At 44.7% G+C, this 18,697-nt stretch overlaps 1 protein-coding gene across 1 annotated transcript in view; it reads left to right on the top strand.

Moving 5' to 3' along the window:
- The window catches only part of LOC147701913 (cytosolic phospholipase A2 gamma-like), a 1,137,524-nt gene extending 1,119,592 nt beyond the window's left edge, over positions 1-17,932 (top strand). Inside the window, exon 15 of the mRNA XM_086930543.1 lies at positions 17,632-17,932. Within this exon, the coding sequence (XP_086786669.1) occupies positions 17,632-17,786 (155 nt within the window). The 3' untranslated portion in view covers positions 17,787-17,932. The remainder of the gene's footprint in view (positions 1-17,631) is intronic.
- Positions 17,933-18,697: the final 765 nt, after the last annotated feature.

Here is an 18,697-nt window from a genome sequence, read left to right as displayed (position 1 = left end):
CAGTGCTTATAGTTTTGCCACGTTTGGGTAATGGACAGTGTTTGAGAAATCGGAAAATGACATTTTGTTTTGCCATGGCCCCTGGAGGCGATATTCTGTTATTACTGAACAGATTACTGACTGCGGTGTCTGAAGGAACATCGGAAATTCGACTGTTATGGTATTTAGAAGCCGAAGTTTTTTGGCACAGTTTTGATGCTTCTTTTCTACATGCTTGCTACTTTTCAACTCTTGGGGCGATTTTTAAAACTAAGAAAAACGACAGCTTACGTGTGCAATGCTTCATGCGCTCACAACGGTCTTTGAGCGTGGTCATCACCTTGACAACGCAGAGTTTGTTTGTCTTCTCTCCGTCTATGGAAGCTGCGTGCGCAATGAGACGTACGCGACGCAACGCAACGTTATTGTGTCATCGGAAATTTCATTTCACTTTGTCCTTAAACCGGAAGTTATTTCCTGTTCCGATAACTTGATATTCCTGAAGTCCGAAGGTATTTGGACGATGTTTTCTTCTCTTTTGTTGATCTTTGCAGTATGGTAGACTTCATTGAGGAACTCTGGTTCATTAAACTCAACGGACGATTTACTGTTTTGCACACATGTATTTTCGTCAGTTTTGGAGCCGCTTTTGCAGTGTTAATTGACATAATGAACTATTGTCAACTGTGAGGAAAGTTGCATGGGTGATGCTTTTGAAGTCTTCAGCTGGGAATTTCCGTGTGCTTCATTCATAACCTCTAAACTGTTTTCAAGGAGGAAATTTCAACGTATTTCTTTGTACTGCAAATCTTTCCACTTGTTTAAAGGAAGCCATTCTGAGATGTCCTCGGGTGATAAATCGTTCACCGGTGTTTTCTGGAAACTAAGATTTTTATTATAACTCGTTTTCAGAGGGAAGTTTCATTTATGTATTTATTGGGAGGACACCACATCATTTTAATTTACAATGTATTTCTTCTCATTTTAATTTACAATGTATTTCTTCTCATATTAGTTGCATGTGTGTACTTTGCTTGTGTGTACATTGCATGTGTGTACTTTGCATGATGTATTTTGAATGTGGGAGCCATGTTTATGCTTAACGGATGTTGAGGTGCCTTATCATTTTTATTCAGATTTCTGGTTTAGTTATTTATGGAGTGTGCCATTATTATACTCTACTTTTGGTTGCGGTGCTCTATTTGTTTTTTTATTTCTCGTGTTATTTGCTGATATTTTTGATTCTGATATGCTGATGTAAACCACTATGTGCTCTAATTGTTGTGAACTTTTCATTTTAGAAAATTAGTTGTCCCAGTGTTGGATTTATTGAATATGAAATTTTGCTGGAGCCACTTCGGTGCTCATGTTTGAGGCGCTCCACTATAAATATGTACTTTCTAGGAAGCCACTTCGGTGCTCAATTTGAGGTGCTCCATTTTCCTAGCTTTGGGCTGTGAAGAGCGGTAGGTTGTTGCTCTATTTCCTTGATGTAAACTCTGAGGAGTTTGGATTTATTGTATGTGTAGTTTGCGGAGCCACATTCTGTGCTCATTATGAGGTGCTCCATTTGTTTGATATGAACTCTGAGGAGTTCAATCATTCTATTGTGTTGGAGAGCAATAAGTTGCTCAATTTGCTTGTATGGACTCTGAGGGCTTCAGTTGCTGATGTTTAGAAGAGCCGTAGTTGCTAAATTTTCTGGTTATGGACTCTGAGGAGTTCCATTTTGCAATGTTGTTAAAAGCCACACGTTATTCTATTGGCTATTATGAACCACGCAAGTGCTCTATGTTTAGAGGTGTTCATATTGTACTTATTTTGTTTTGAGAAGCCGCAGGTTACTCTATCTGGCTTATATTTATTTATTTATTTGACCCATCCATTCTCATCCCTATGGATGTTATTGTGTATTTAATCCATATTTTCCATTCTAGTGGATTTTATTTAGTTATACTTGTGATTCATATTTTCATTTTAGTGGATAATTTTTTTTTTTCTTCTCTTTGGAAAGGGGATGTGGCCTTTAGATTTGAAAGGTCATTAAATATGAAAATGGAATCCTTCTTGCATTTCAACTGTTAATTAAGAATGCTATGTAATGTGTTCCTTTAGTCATTATATTTTAAAATGAAAATGCAATCCATCTTATTGTTCAATTATTATATTTTTATGAATGCAATGCAATTTATTCTATTATCTTTATTTGTTGTTTTATAAGGAAGGGGGATGTGTTACATCTTGCTCATGCTTTACATTTCCCTTACTTAGATTTCCCCATTGCTTAGCCACTGCATGTAATAGAATGTTTGATGTCATACTAGAATGTTAAGTACCTGACTGCTCTAGGTAGAGACAGTTGATGGCAGACAGGCTGAGAGAAAGAAGATCTGCTCCTGGTGGGACTTTTATCATTATATCTATTGATTATTTAACTTGGATTAATCTACAATAAATTATATTTACTTTACATACTGGATTCAAGAACTTTAATTGCTACACTTGCTGACTGGCAAATGTCTGCATCTTGTCTTTTCAAAGCCGCAGAGAATATTCAGAAGTTTTGCAAGTTGATCCAATCTTGAAACTCGATAATCAATATCAAGAAGTCATACCTGACACCAACACAGAATCTACCATTTGTTAAAGCAGTGTACCAAAGGGATCTAGGGCAATTCTTCTTATCCTAGTCAAGGAAGAAGAAACTGATTCAACAATAGACTTTGCTACTCCAAAGAATGGCTGGAGGTTCAACTAGAAATGGCCTTCACCCTAGCAATTTGTACGATGGTCCCACAGTAACCTTAAATTTCTTGTACAAAACCTTCTTGATGCTGAATTAAACAAGGATCATAATGCAACATTTAGCACTAATTTTGTAAAAAAAAACATTCACCCTGACATCAAAAATGGACTCTGGGATGCATTTTGTGCTACGAAAATAATGCTAAATTCAGCTCAACACGAACAACAGCAGCCAGCAACTCTTTCATTGAGTCCAGATTTTGTCTCTTCTTGTAAGTCCATTTGCATCAGAATCAAATATTTTTCTTTCACAATTTTTTACCTTGATACCATCTATAGCAGCATAGTGTATAGGTGCATTATCTGTACCTTGGTCAAGCCCTGCTTAATGGGTTCAGTTCTTTTTTATCACAGGGTGCTCAGGAATAAAAGGCTAATCTTCTGTTAGTAGATCCCTATTGGCCCATGAGACATTCACACCTGATCCCCCCAGCTGCTCTTCCTCCATGACTTTTTTCCGATTTCCCCCATCCCTGTTGAGACTGTTTTCACAGTTTCAACTCTGAGACAACTTTGAGAGGGCAATGTTGGAACATAGAGGTTGTACCTCTGACATTTCCTTATCCAGTCAACAATCTTACAGACCATAAAAGAAAGTTTACTCTAGACATTGAACAATTTTTGTTTCCTAGAACCAGACGGACAATTCTCAAGCCACTACATATCCCCAGTAAAGATTGTAAATGAACCACGGGTTGGCTTTTAAATGGTGTTAGCAATTGCCGCATTAAAAAGTAAGTGTGCCACAATCAGGAGGTTATTTCCATCTCATCTGTCCTCTATGTTACTTAAAGGTTAATTTCTTAGGAGGCCAGTTTTTTATTTGCCTGTCCCTTCATAGGACATAGGGCCTGATGTACCAAGCCTTTTAACGGTTGCATATGCTCCAATTTGGTTTCTGGGGACTTGTGCCAACTTTAAACAAATAACAAGTTTTACATTTTTAAACACAGTCTCAGTACCCTTAAGGAAAATGGGCTGCATTTAAATATTAAAGTTTGCTTTATTAAAAAGCAGTCACATGTATTGGCATCTGATGACCCCAGCAGGCCACCGTCCATGTCATGACCCCCAATGATACTGAGTCACAATTTGTTTCCTAACTCATTAGTATTCATGAGGTAGGTCGGAATCCAAACCACCACGATTTGGAATTTTAAGAGCTGACCTGTTAGAACATAGGTTGGTTCTTAAAATTCTTTAATGACTAAAAACATAGATGCTCATAATGCAACTAATCATAGTAGATCTCACCCCAAATACTAATTTTACAAGCCTACCCTTAGTCGCTCTGTTCTGCAGAAACTTTCTTCAGCAAAAATTATCTATTGGGTGAATATTTGCTATGGGGAGATAGTTAGGCAACTTGGAGCTCTCCAGTGAAGAACCATAATTTAACTGTTTCCAGACAAGCTGAATCTTTGTCCCACCCCTTCCTTTCTTCCAAATACCCCATTAGTCTTTCATTGCTTTCAGGATCTAGTTTTTCCTGCTTATGTTTGTTCCCCTTCCTCAGAAGAGGAGGTAAATATCCAAATTTTTCGATGTTCAAAGGCCTCCTTCAGTGCATTTAAAAAGGACTGCGTCCTTTAAGTTAAAACATTTTACTAGTAATGTTTGGTCTTTCCAGGCAATGCATACATCTCTATTAACAACCCTAAGCAAATGGATAAAGATAATGATCCTGAGGTTTCTTGCTTGTGTGCTGGGAGTTGTGGTTCGGAATATATATGCCACCAGGAGGAACCACATGGCGAGGCATCCTTTGTAAAGTCTACCACTTCGGTCTTGTCTACGTTACCTTTGAGGCAGTTGGACTTCATCCAGGTGGCAACTTCAATCATACATGAGTTGAAATTGTTCCAGCATTTGTGTGGTTTGTCTAAGTGGGACAGGATGAGTTGTGTGTCATCAGCATAGTTGATCATTTGGATGTTTTGTGCGCAGATGATATCAGCCAGCATAATCATATAGATGTGGAAGATGTTTGGGCTGAGTGAGGCAACACAAATTAGTTTCCCACCGGCTTCTGAGGAGTAAGGTCTGTAGAATTAGTATAATAGTGAACTGCAGACCTCAACAGAATGAAGGTGCACCAATTGGCAGTACTTGAAGGAGGTAACAGATGGAGGATGCTGACAGAAGGGGACCTACAAGTTGTGAATATTGGCAACGCAAACCAGGTGCTATTTCATAGGGCTGCCATGGGACCTCTGTAAAGCAAGGTATGTTTGATGGCAGGACTGGAGCAAGGGGATCACAGGAGGGAGGCTAGGAGTAGGGGAGGCGACAGGTGTGGCTTCAGAGGGTAGCAGCAGACACTAGTGTGGTGAAGAGGAATCCCCTGACTGGAAAGGAAGAAAGGGGCCCTGAACTGATGCTGGGCCAGGTTGGGCCCCAAGTATTCTTAATCAAAAGTAGGGAGGAGGAATATAATGTCTGGTCAATTCCCCTGGTCAGATATCCAAAATCAGATAGGACAGGACACTTGTAACTACGTTACACAGGGTTTTAATTCAGACAACCCTCATAAACGCTATGTTATTGACGTTGCGGTTTATATCGTTTTTCCGCCCCACATAGACGTTGTGGCATTTATCCTCGGGTTGTCCGAATGTGCTGTATGCCAGCCTCAAACCCGAGGCAACCTCTGGTGCTGCGTAGTAGTGTCCAGAGATGTGCACAAGTACCCCCGAAAAAGTGAAGGTTAGGATAAAATACAAATACACATCCTAAAGACTATTTTAATTAACACGTGATGTGGTTTGTCATTAAAAAAAGGGGTGGGTATGCCCTAAGATCAAGTTACTGGATCACTGCATATCTCTTTATCGTCAACATGTTTCAGCTCCTCTATGCCCAGCCGGGTCAATGAAGCATTCGTCAGGACAAAAACAGGACAAAAAACACACAATTAAAAATTACTCACACAATTTGTGCAGTGTTCAGTGGACAAATTTAGTTACCCACAATGTCTGTAAAGTTCAATTTACCTTACAGTTTGAGAGTTTTCTCATCTACAGGGGAAAATGGACTCTCGGTCCCAGGCCGCAAGGAAGGCGATTTCCGTGTCTAGTGCTGGCTCTGCCCCAAGTACACAGATATGAATAATGAAAAGGGGGGGCTCATAGCCCCCCCCGCCCGCATGGCGGTGCGGCGATCCCCTCTTCCCTTGCCTCCCGGTGGTGCGGGGGCGTGATCTCCTGTCGCCCAATGGATACGCGGGAGGTGTGCGCCACACCACCGGTTGGCCGATGCCCAATCAATGAACCGGAGGCGTGGTGCAGTCTTCCGGGTCAAAGGGGCGGGCGTCGAGGGGTGAGGGGAGGGTAGGGGGCGTCCCGCCCTCTCCCCATGTCCCTGGGACTAAAGGAGGGGGAGCGCTCAGTTGGCCCTTCTTGTCGCCTGACGCTCCCCAACACTGGTCGTGCCCCGCGCTCGGGGCCTCCTAATTTTCTGTTTTATATTTCAGGTCAAGGATTGCTGCTAAGAGTGTGTGGTAGCGCGATGTTGGAAGCAGACAGACGGAGAGTTGATCGTAAAGACCGAAGCGATCATGCGGTATACCGGTGTACAGTGGATCTGTAGAGTACAGGACACGCAAGGCATCGACAGTAAGAGGTGAGCGGGGGGCTTGCATTTCATCGCTTTGTGTGGCCGCCAGTTGGGTCTACGTTAGAGTTTGGCCACCCCTATCACTTGGAATAGCCAGTGTTGCGGTCGCAGTTGCGTGGTGCTCATAGCCCCCTGCGCATCCTCCATCTCGTGAAGGTACAGGGCGCACAGGTTGCGAATCCGAGCAGTAAGCGAATCGATCAATAGTCAAAATGCCGGGAGCCAAGGGCGCTAAGGGGTCTAAAATGGAGTTGATGTTGCAGGCCATGATGCGTAAAATGAATGCCATGGATAAGAGATTAAATAAGGTTGACGGCCTGGAGGCTCGTATGAAGGAAAGGATGGATGATATCGCAGGCCGACGCTGTAGACCCAAGCGGCAGATTGAGGCGCCTGTGCTGAAGGGGGATTCCCACTCCTCGCCTAAAAGAGGCAAGTCCAAAAGACTAAGGTGCAGTGCACCCGCTCACGCTCCTGTGGCGGTGCCCACTAACCTGAAGCCAGTACTCCCGGCTCCCATGGCACTGGCTCCCGCCTTGCCAGCAGGGGCCACTCTTGTCGGGGCAGCACCGCCTGCCCCATTTGGCCCACTTCCGTTGCCTCCCGTGCCGGCACCCATGGCGCCCCCCCCCACCCCCCGCCGGTGGTGCAGGCAGCAGTACCGGATTGCGAACCTCAGATCCCCCCCGAGTTAACGGCGCAGATAGGGGCTATACTTCCTTGGCTGCAGAAGGGTGGTATGACACTAGACCATGCCCCTGAGGTGGTCAAGATGGTGGAAAAGATTAGGGCGGGAACAGTTGCGAGTGCGGCTGCGGCCTCTGTTTCTCCTTCTTCTGCAGGTTTGGATGCCACTCGACCGAATGGAAGCGACACAGGACCGGCCCCGGTGTCCGGTAATGGTAAGGAGGTAGCACTGCCTCTTTTAGGGGACAGTACGATCCCATCTAGGAGCGAAGATTTAGTGCAACATGTTTCTCGGGCGGTGAAAGAGATGATTTGGGCGGGAAAGTACATATATATTTTCTCTTTGCTATTAGACAATAGGGAAATGGAAAATGCCAAAATGCTAAAAGAATGGATGCATCCTAGTGAATAGAGAGTACAATGTGCGAAGTTCAGGGTGGAGGAAACTCTGCGCACTTGGATCAGGGCCTTCTCCATCCTTACGGCTATCACTGTTGAACGTCCTCCAAATGTGCATGCAGCAATGGCTTGCTATCAGAGCAGGATTGTAGGTTGGAGCGAACAGTATTCTGGGGACGCATGAATGGAATATAATGTTAATTTCAGGAAAACGAAGGAATTCGACTTGTCATTATCATGGGACAAGGTGGACTCGCTGTTGTGGCATAAACTGTTTGCAGGGAGCACGGCCCCTGCCCAGCCCGCGAGCGTAACCAGTGTGTTCCCCCCTAAAACTCAGCAGCCCTTTCGTGTGGTGCCGGGGAATGAGTTCCCAGGGAAGAATAGGGGAGGCGGCGGGGAAAGGAAGGGTGTGTGTTGGGACTTTAATAAGCGTTCCTGTACAAGGCCGGCCGGCACATGTCGATTCAGACATGCATGCGCAATCTGTGGTCACACCTCCCATCCCGAGACAAAATGCAGATCGAGAGGTGGTAACCAGAGTCAGAGAGGGGGAAAGAAACTAGAGTAGTGCTGGATGCACGGTTAGCCCCTCCCCCGTTAATGTCTTAGCAATGATCCCATGGTTGAATAGATATCCAGACCACGCTGCAGCTGCTTTACTACAGGAAGGTTTCTCCCAAGGTTTCCGGATCCCGGCTGGGGGATACACAGGCAGTGCGCACTGTAGGAATCAGTTATCAGTACAGCATAATCCTGCAGGAGTCATGGCTAAGATTCAAAAGGAACTGTCTTTGGGCAGGATAGCGGGGCCATTCCAGGATGTCCCAGTGCCCGACTTTGTGTGTGCACCATTGGGCATAGTCCCCAAGAAAGAAAAGGGCGAGTTTAGACTGATCCACAACTTATCGGCACCGAGAAGGGCGTCCTTGAATGATGCGAAAGACGAAGGAATTTGTAGTGTGAAGTATGCTTCCTTTGACCAAGCTGTTGAGCTATTGCGGGGTCTGGGGCAGGGCACTCTCATGGCCAAATCGGATATTGAATCCGCCTTTCGTCTGTTGCCGGTGCATCCTTTGTACCACCACTTACTTGGTTTTGCTTTTGAGGGAAAATATTACATGACAAATGCATCCCTATCCGTTGCTCGATCTCTTGTGCGTACTTTGAGACTTTTCGCTCTTTTTTGGAGTGGGTCATGAGACAGGCCACGGGCCACAAACAGGTCATGCATTATTTGGATGACTTCCTTTTCCTGGGAGCGGCAGGGACTCGGGAGTGTGTCTGGGCATTGCAGGAATTTTGCGTGCTCATGCGGGCTTTCGGGGTTCCGCTAGTGCCCGGGAAGACGGTTGGCCCGACCACCTGTTTAGAGTTCTTGGGTATCGAGATTGATTCATTGGAAGGGTGCTTCAGGTTACCCAAAGACAAAGTATTGAAGTTCAGGGCGGCCTTGCGCCAGTGCCTCCTGAAGGAGAAGGTTACCTTGCAGCAGCTACAGGAGACTCTGGGTCAATTAAACTTTGCATTGCGAGTTATCCCAATGGCACGCCCCTTCTCTCGGGAGATTGCCCAAGCGATGAAGGGTTTGAGAGAGAAACATCACCGCACTAGGCTGTCAGCTGAGGTGCGCCAGGATATGCGGATATGGACGGCATTCCTGCAGGATTTCAATGGCAGGGTAGTGTGGCTGGGCCCCCCCACGACATCAGCAGAGTTTGGTTTATGGACAGACGCTGCTGGTAGCGTGGGCTTCAGCACCATCCTGGGAACCAAGTGGGTCGCCCAGAAGTGGCCTGAGGAATGGGGGTGGTGGGGATTGACCACCAACATCGGATCCCTGGAATTATTCCCGATATGGGTAGCACTGATGGTCTGGCCGGAGCACCTTAGCAATCAGTCAGTGGTATTCTGGTTGGACAACATGAGTGTGGTAGAATGCATTAACCAGCAAGCGGCACAGTGTCCATTCATACTGCGCTTGGTAAAGGAGATTGTGCTACAATGTTTAAAATGGAATGTGACTTTCAGGGCCAAACATGTGCCAGGCGTTCTCAATAATGCAGCTGATGCCCTTTCTCGCTTTAAAATGCAGGTGTTCAGGGAACAGCTTCCAGCAGTAGACCCATCGCCAGCACCTTTCCCGGTTGCTCTCTGGCGGATTGGTGCCCCAGACTACCGTACCTCGTGGCATCTAGCTTAGCTCCCAGGACCAAGACTGCATACGAAGGGGCGTTCTTGTCTCACTGTACTTTCCTAGGGCACAATTGGGAGGCTAGCTGGGCACAGGAGGACAGTTTTGTTGCATACCTAGAGTTGATGCATAAGGAAGGGCGCTCGGTGGCCGCCGCGAACAGGCACAGGGCGACAGTTTCCTTTTTCGCACAAGCTAGGGGCGTAAGGGACCCTACGAACACGTTTGTAGTGTGCAAGGCTTTGAGGGGCTGGCGTCGCATGCAGGGACACTCGACGGATTCGAGAAAGCCGATTGGGCTTGTAAGGCTCACAGCCCTGTTGTTAGCACTCAAGGGTGTCTGTAGTTCATCATGGGAGGTGCTGCTTTTCAAAGCGGCGTTCACACTAGCGTTTTATGGGGCCCTAAGAATAGGCGAGCTAGTAGCTGCGTCAAAAGCTGAAAAAATAGGCGGCCTACAAGTGGGCTGTGTGGTGATCCATTATGATACCATGTGGGCAAAGATTCAAAGATCGAAGACCGACCAGGAGGGAAGGGGGGATACCATAGTGCTCCACCGGGCTCGGACCAACCCTTGTTGCCCAGTCTCGCATGTAGAGGCTTTTAGAAGGCAGCGGGACGGTACGTTAGGGGGGGCACTATTGTGTCACATGGATGGTACTCCTTTGACCAGGTATCAGTTTAGGAAAGTCCTGGACCTGACTCACGCTTGGTATCTCTTGGTTTGCAGTTTCTCCAACCTGTCACGCGGGAGAGGAACTTGCTGAATGTCGGCAGGAAACATCAGCATCGCAACACAAGCAACAAGAAGATCGTCAGACAATGGTGACTTGGATCGTGGGCCACTCTTATGTTCGGCGCGCGAAAAATGTATTTCTTGCAGGTGACAGGATGAGAAGGGCTGAGGAAAAGGGGTTCTCCAGGTCCTTCTTCGGGAGTGGAGGCTTGGGCATTAGGCAGTTCAAGGACTACTTTGTCGAAATATTATCTCAGCAACCCGCCCCCCGTCAGTGGTGATACTTCACCTGGGGGAGAATGATTTGATCCAACTGGAGAGACGCATCCTGATAGATGAAATCATATCCACTGCGGGCTGTGTGTCTAGAACATGCGCGGGTTGCACGGTAGTCTGGTCGCAACTTATTCCTCGTTGGCAGTGGCGAGGGGGGGACTCGGTTAAGGCGTTGAATCACTCGGTAAAGAGGATCAACACACAGTTGGACAAGTTGTTTCGAGCCCCCCGTTGCAGACGATTCCTAACGGGTGTATTTTTGCGGGGAGCATTTCTACCTGCGGGACGGGGTGCACTTGACTGAGGCTGGGAACGTTCTGTGGTCGAACAACATATTAGCATGGCTGGAGAGATTTGCGAGGGGAACATGACCTTTCTGAGGATTAGGAACGGGGGAGGCCAGATCGTCGGGTAACAATGCTGGCCTGTGGCGGTAAGGTCATGACCGGTGAGCAGCTATTTTAAGGTCTTAGGGGGCGGCATCATCCTTTGGAGGTGTCCGCCCAGGGGGAGGAGGGGTCACTGGCCCCTCCTAGAACTTCAGGGGCAGCTGGTAACGCAAGTTAGGGCCCTCCTTCACTGGTTAAATGAAGTTCACGGGGTGGACTGAGTAATCAACGGGCTTGGCTGCATGGGTGGACCGAGTAATTAACGGGCTCGGCTGCATGGGTGGACCGAGTAATTAACGGGCTCGGCTGCAAGGGTGGACCAAGTAATTAACGGGCTCGGCTGCAGGGGTGGACCGGGTAATTAACGGGCACGGCTGCGCATGCGCACCTGCGTAAGGGCTCAGCTTTTAAGACCTGACACCGGTTAGCGACCTTGCCATATCGCCATAAATGTTAGTATGCAAAAATTTTCAGATGAGGATGTTAGATTCGGTTAGGAAACAAGCTGTATTAGAATCTTGTTAAGGCTAGCCGATCACAATTGTCGATATGAATGTATCTAAATGTTTCTGAATATTTTTGCATAAAAACGGTATATTTTGTTTAACAATTTTAATATTTTGTATTTTAATAAATACGCCGGAGGGTTTCGTGACCCCCCGCCTTCCAAAGACAAATCCTGTTCTGTTTCGTTGTGTTCTGGGTCGATGTGGGCATACAGGGAGAGGGGCGGTAGCCGTCACTGACCATGTTAATATTGTACTTTTTTAATTACGCAATCAATTAATTGACTACTTCTGTCAAACAGTTAAAGCCATTGATCAAGGGTAAATTTTAATTCTTTGGATACTCCTAGCAATGCCGATTCCCATGCTGTGCTGATGCCGGAACTCCATCTGTGTGGGGTGTAGTTGGAGGTGGTCTTCCAGAAATTGTGACAGAATCAAGTTTAGAAATTTCTCCAATAATTTACAATTAAATGGAAGATGTGAAAGTGGTCAAACATTCTCTGGTATAGCAGCATCTAGATTTGGCTTCTTTAGTAAAGGTTTATTTATTGCATGTTTCTATGCTTTTATAACTTTGCCTGTCCGTAATGAGATTAAGATTATCCACTATTGACAGCAGAAGAGCCTCCATGGTCTTGACAAGTATGTGAGGAGGGGCCGAGTCTAAAGGAGAGCCTGATCTGGTCTCCCCCATAAGTGTTTGAACAATATCCTTATTCAGAAATGGAAAATGGGGTTTAATGCAGCACTTGAGGAGCTCAGCAATTGATCTCTTTGTTGGCTTGTTGTGGTGTCCAACTTAGCATAAAAGGAGCTATAGATGTCTGCTACCTTTTTTACGAAATTAGGTGGCTGAAGTATTGCATTTTTCCTTTGAGGCTTGGAGTGGAGAGCTGTCTTGTGTTATAGTAGTTAAAGATTTCACCACTCTAAATAGTTATTTGGATGATTTTTCACCTGGGTGATCTTTTCCTCTAATAACCCTGCCTGAGCCTCTCTGATATTGAATATTAAGTTCTAATCACCATCTTGTACCTCGCTTTGAGTTGGGGCTCATAGTTCTTTCTCCATTCCCTTTCAGACTTTTTACAACCTTTCCTTAATGATGCTAACTGAGCATTAAACCAGGATGTCTTTTTAGTGTTGCTAGTTGATTTGGGGTTCATTATGGGGATCATTATTTGCTACTTCCATCTTACCTAATGCAATGGAAATTAGATGGTAGACACAACACTGTACAGGGACCTGGAGGTGTAAAGGAATTTTGGGGTCGTTGGTGATCACAGGATCAAGAATGTGTCCTTTAATATGTGTGGCAGGCGTTATTAATTGCGATGTTAATAAACTCTCCAGTTCCCGCTCCAACCTCTTGAAGTAAGTAGGGGTGGGCAGAATTTACGGACGTGCCTTACGCAAAATATCGCGAAACGGCAAGAAATCTCTGTGAACATGCGGAATTTCGCGTGCTCGTAGAGATTTTGCTGCGCCCTTTGTAATCTATGCACGGTCACTCTCAGGGAGTCAGAGGCAGACGAGAATCGTGCCAGAGTAAATACTGCCCTGCATATTTATCAAAGAAGATTCCCCCGTTTTGTGCAATTCCTCTGCTCAGCTGGAGTACTTTCTACTGTCTAATCAGTAAGTGCTACCTTGTTGGGTAGATGTATAGTAGTGCTTTTTCTTACACTACAGCTGCGTAAAGGGACAGAAGAGTTGTCTCTAGTGACCATATGTGTCTGTAACTTTAGCACCATGCTGAATGACACGAAGGTCCCTTGAGTGAGTTGTCCAGCATAGTGTAGAAATAGCCCGAAGATGTTGCATACCGATAGTGTGTGTGGGTCGTTTCCAAACGAGCAGGGCTTCAATGCGAGTTCACATGCCTCTCATTTATAAAGAGTCAGAGGCCGATCAGAGCAGCAGATGAGGAGAAAGCAGCTTCCTGGTAACAGGAACGACACAGGGATTGCGCTAGAGAAACTCATGGATACAAGGACGCCCCTCAAGGCATGCAGATAATTTTCGAAGGTAGATATGTGGAGAAAGCGCACCTGCCCAGCCTGGACCAAGCTCACAATTTTTTCACAAAGGGAAAGTTGAGATCCTTTAAATAGTGATATGATCTTTCGTCATCAAAAGACTGGACACTGTGTCTATAAAGCTGTCTAAAAACTCAGCACTGGGGCCTGGGTGTCTATAGATTAGCAACCCAGAGAATGTGTGAGTCAGTGAAAAAGTGATGATGAATTGACTGCATTCGCAGTCCGGAACGGTTAGGGAATGAAATATACACTTCTCTTTAATCAGAAAAGGAAACTTATGATATATAAAATCAGTTTTCCAATAAAGAAATTACCCTTTTCTGCTGTTAGCTGCCTGGAAAGGCTTCTGATGAGTCTGAAAAGATTCTGCTAAGATTTCTGAACAGGTACGGCCACATGGTCTACTCTGTAATTGCTTAAATCACCTAGGAATAGTTCCCTTAATCAGGTAAAAGCAACATGGCACAATCTAGTGTGCATTTATTTCATCATCATCATTTACAATAGAATCTTCTCTAAGTGATTTTCAAACTTATAGTTATCTGAAGCAAATGAGATACATCACACTCGCCTGTACCCTGCAAGTTCACTATGATAGTTCTACAGTTATGACGTCAGAAAACCATGCACTTCATTTGTATGTTTCATTTACATTGTTATTGTTGATATAATGTAAGAACATTTAGGGCCCGATGTAGGTAATCTCGATTTACCAACTCTTAAATACTGAATCATACCGATTCGGTATTTAAGAGTAGGTAAATTGGAAGTAGGCAGATGTAGGTAATTTTTCTTTTTCAATTACCAAATCTGTAAGGTTCGGTATTTACCTATTCGGTAAATACCGAATCAGTATTTGCCATTGATTCCTATGGCCCTTGAAGCCCATAGGAATCAATGGAAAATACCCCAATGTCAGGCTTGTGTGTGTGACATGTGGCACACATACATGCCCTAAGGGCATGTCTGTGTGTCACATGGCACAGGTGTACATGCACAGATGTGCATGTACACCTGAATTTGTTATTTACCATGCAATAGTAATACATGGTAAATAACGAATTCATAGGGGCCTGTGGCTCTGTTTAAAGCGCCACCTACATCTGCATTTACAGATTCAGTATTTTTACCGAGTCTGTATTTACCAATTCGGTAATTTTACCAAATAGGTAAATACAGATTCGGTAAAAATACAGAATCTGTAAATACATGCCCCCTACATTGGAAAAGGCATTTACCGGTCGGTTAAGGCCGAATTCGGCCGTTACCGACCGGTAAATGCCTACCTACATCGGGCCCCTAGTATGAAAAACACCTTATCAGGACATTTGCATGCAAAGTTAAAAACATGTGTTTGGGGATTATGAAAGGGAGGATAGCTTACTATTTCGGAAGCCATGTACAGAGATTCAGAAACCAGGATCTAGTCTAGGCTTCTGTGGCATCTTTTGTACCCCCACAGGGGCCTTCGGAGGAGCCGCTGGTGTAGTCCTACAGCTCCTACAGCTCCTCTGCCTACCAATGCATCAGCCTAATCTGGACCATTGCTAAAGGGCTGCACTGGCTGAGTCTGTGCTGCAAGAGTAACTACATTGGAGCGAAAGCTCCAGAGAAAGGCTTTGCTATTAGCCTTTTCCAGAACTTTCTCTGGCTGCAGAGTCTCATTTGATTGGTCCATAGTGTCTCTGACCACCTCTGCACCTGTTTATGAGCTAATGCTCAAGAGGAAGGCATTGGACCGTCTCCTAAATGTCTCTGGCTGCACAGTCACAACTATAAAAAGGTACTGCAGCTGAGAATGTTGTTTACCAAACCAGAAAGACTTTGCCGATTGGAACACAAATGTAAATTATTTGACTGGAAAGGCCTCACCCATTTTCTCGTGGCATGCTTCATCATTGGCCAATCAGCCCACCATGCTAAGATGGTACAAACATGGTGGACTCAACCACTCAAATAGGTAGAACAAAACAAATGCTACTGTTCATACAAGGGGTGCAGATATAGCCCTAAAACTATCTCTGTGTGTATATATAAGGTATTCCCTTTATTCATTAGGTACACTGGGTGGGATTAAAACATAAAAACGGATATTACTATGAGTTAATGTCTTGAACATCCATCATAAACATCATCTGCCAACAAGTCTCGGCCACAAAAAAGATCCCTCCAATGGAGGACTAGGGCCTTCTTCAGGACAACACAGGCACCCCTATAGTCCATTCTGCATCTGTGTACATGCATGCAGGTAAGAGTAAGTCTTACTTCTTCCCGTCAAGTAGTTTATTTCGACCCTTTTATTCTTGGTTTCAAGCCAACTAGTCACCCTGCTTGGAACCACTCCTGTAGTCACACATTCATCAAGGTCCAGGTCCCAAGCTGCCACCACCTAAGCTGCCTTTGGTGGACTCCTCTTCACCAGGCAGACTTTGGTGGTGAGGGACAGTAAAAAGCAAATAATGACCCCCTGCCATGGGAAATGAGTCCTGTGGCAGAGGGATCATTACTTCTTTTATTTTCAACAGAAAATCCTGTTTCGAGATTTTCTTTGTGAAACAAAAAAGAATACTGTTCGGTGCAGGCTTTCATCATGCTGCTGCAGGCCTACACCAAACAGCGGACTTCCATGACAGCGAACAGGAACTGCTGTGACGGCTGATTAGCCAGAAACCGGTCCCAGGATGCTTGTTTCTGGTCCAAGGAAGACATGGCTTGGCAGTTCGGGCTGGACTGTTCCGGTAAGGCACAGGGTCAGAGTGATTTACATATGGCTATGGCTGAACTGGGATGGCGGAATGAGCTAAAGAATGATGATGGAGTAAACCCAGTTTAGTTGACTGGGGGTGAATGCTTGCAATGTTCAACACTCCGTCCATCATCCCCTTTGGTTTTGCAGGAACTGCTGTGACAGCGGTTCTTGAGAATGCTTTAAAAATGACTACCTACTTGGCGGTCATTTATTAATTTTTTGGGTGGTCCGTCCATCATAGGAATGGAGGTATTTACTCCATCCCAAAGGCATAATTGAGGGCCACCTGCCAAAATATAAATGATGGCAGATAGGCTAGCCAAGAAGGTCCACTGAAAGGAAGTTTTGGGTGGCAAAATGCTCACACTGGGGTTAACCTAACTTTCTTGCCCATCAAGGTTGCTCTTGGGCGGATTTACTTGAGTTGCTGGTCCCAGTTTTTGTGGAATGTTCCGATTTGATGTCTGGAAATCTATACTTTTTCTAAGTCTGAGTTTTTCAGCGATTTCGAAATAAGTAATTCTGGACATAGGCTCTCAGGATCTTAGGGCTAGCACTTAGGAGTCAGGTTTCACTCTAGGAGAGGATAAGTGCAGGGTTTATGTTTTTGATTGAAATTGCTTTGTACCTGGAAGATTAATTTAAACAAAACATTTGTCCTATTTTTTTAATTAAGTATTTTTTTTTACTTTTGCCTATATTTTCCATAGGGGCACCATAGTAAGAGTGTGTTGCTGGACTTACTACTGTTCCTTTTTGGCAGTTGTAACTTATGCTCTTTAATTTAGCTCGACAGCCTTTTTCAGAGAGTGGATACATGTAAGTCTACACTTATGAGTAATATTTTATTTGGATTTAATGAATAACCAAAGTAGTAAAGATACTGTAAAGTATCAGAGTAAACACATGTAAATTACTCACAAAGGAAAGATACCTTTGTGAATAGCCCCACCTGACTGTCAGCCTCCAACCTGGACTTCTCTAAAATTATTTTTCACTCACTCATCGCAGTCATGTAACTTTGCAAGGGTACATCCTTTAATTATTGGAATTACTGTCAATTGCCTTGTAGATCTGTATATACAAATAAATGGAAATCGTGTTTCATTGTAAGTATTTGATTTCCACCTACTCAGTTCACATAATGGCAGTTATCAGTGATATTTTATGTGTGTTGAAAAACATGTGATGTTTCAATGCTGAATTTAAACGTATGTTAATACTAACACGTTTTTTTTTTCCTGATCATAGGTGCTGTTAAGGAGCTCACATTGCAGTACATAGTTTTGCGAAACCAGTATTCGAAGGCGGAAATCGATGCCCTCATCGGTTATGCACGTGCGAACGTTAGGATCTGTGCCAGCAAAATAAAGGAAAAGATTCTGCAATTGGTCAAAAAACGTTAGATCCAGATAGGGGTCGAGGGATCCCAAAACTGGTCGCTAAACTGCATACTCGTTTTCAGCTATCAAAGATGATTATTGCTGAAGTTGTATTTGCTTTGTTTTATCCAGATTGCAACTCCCACAGCAAACATCACAGTTAGTCTGTAAGCCTTACTGTTTCCATGTCGCACCATTTGCTTTATCTGGCTTTGCTCAATTAACTGCAGCATTATGCTGTAATGTACAATTAATAGTTGTCAAAGATTGGCAAATTCTTCATTCACCAGAAATATCAAAGGAGGAAGAAAGAAATAGAGTATGAAGGGTCCTACTCACCTTCCCAATGGAATGAATGAATGAATGAATGAATGATTACTTGTAATGCGTGGACTTAGCCCAAGGGCATCAAAGCGCAGACTAAAAACATAAAGTATAACTAGACAATTACATTTATAAAGAACAAACAGCAGATTTAAGATTCAGTGATAGGCCTGGGAGAAGAGCCAAGTCTTCAAGAGTTTCCGAAACATGATCAGGGAAGGTTGGTAAGACAGCTCGGGGGGGAGGTTGTTCCACAATTTAGGAGCCAGAGTGGAAAAGGCTCTTCCTCCCCATTTCGCTTTTTTAAATCTGGGGACCGCCAGCAGATTTCTAGAAGTTGATCGGAGGGTACTCTTGGGGGAGTAGGGGCTGACCAGAGCCGTTATGCCATCGGAGCCAGAGCCGAACACGGCTCTGTGCGCCAGACATATAATTTTAAAGGAAATCCTGGAATGTATGGGCAGCCAGAGGAGATCCTTTCTGGCCTGAGTAGCAGATGATAGCTTTGGGAGGTTTAGGACCATCCTAGCAGCAGAGGTTTGGACCATCTGAAGACGATGGAGGGCTTTCTTGTTTATGCCCCCATACAGTGCGTTGCAATAGTCAACCCT

This window comes from Lissotriton vulgaris, chromosome 7 (genome assembly GCF_964263255.1).
Source record: "Lissotriton vulgaris chromosome 7, aLisVul1.2, whole genome shotgun sequence".
In the NCBI taxonomy this organism is placed as follows: domain Eukaryota; kingdom Metazoa; phylum Chordata; class Amphibia; order Caudata; family Salamandridae; genus Lissotriton; species Lissotriton vulgaris.
The sequence above is the reverse complement of the archived record's forward strand: the minus strand, read 5'-3'. Positions and strand labels throughout refer to the sequence as shown.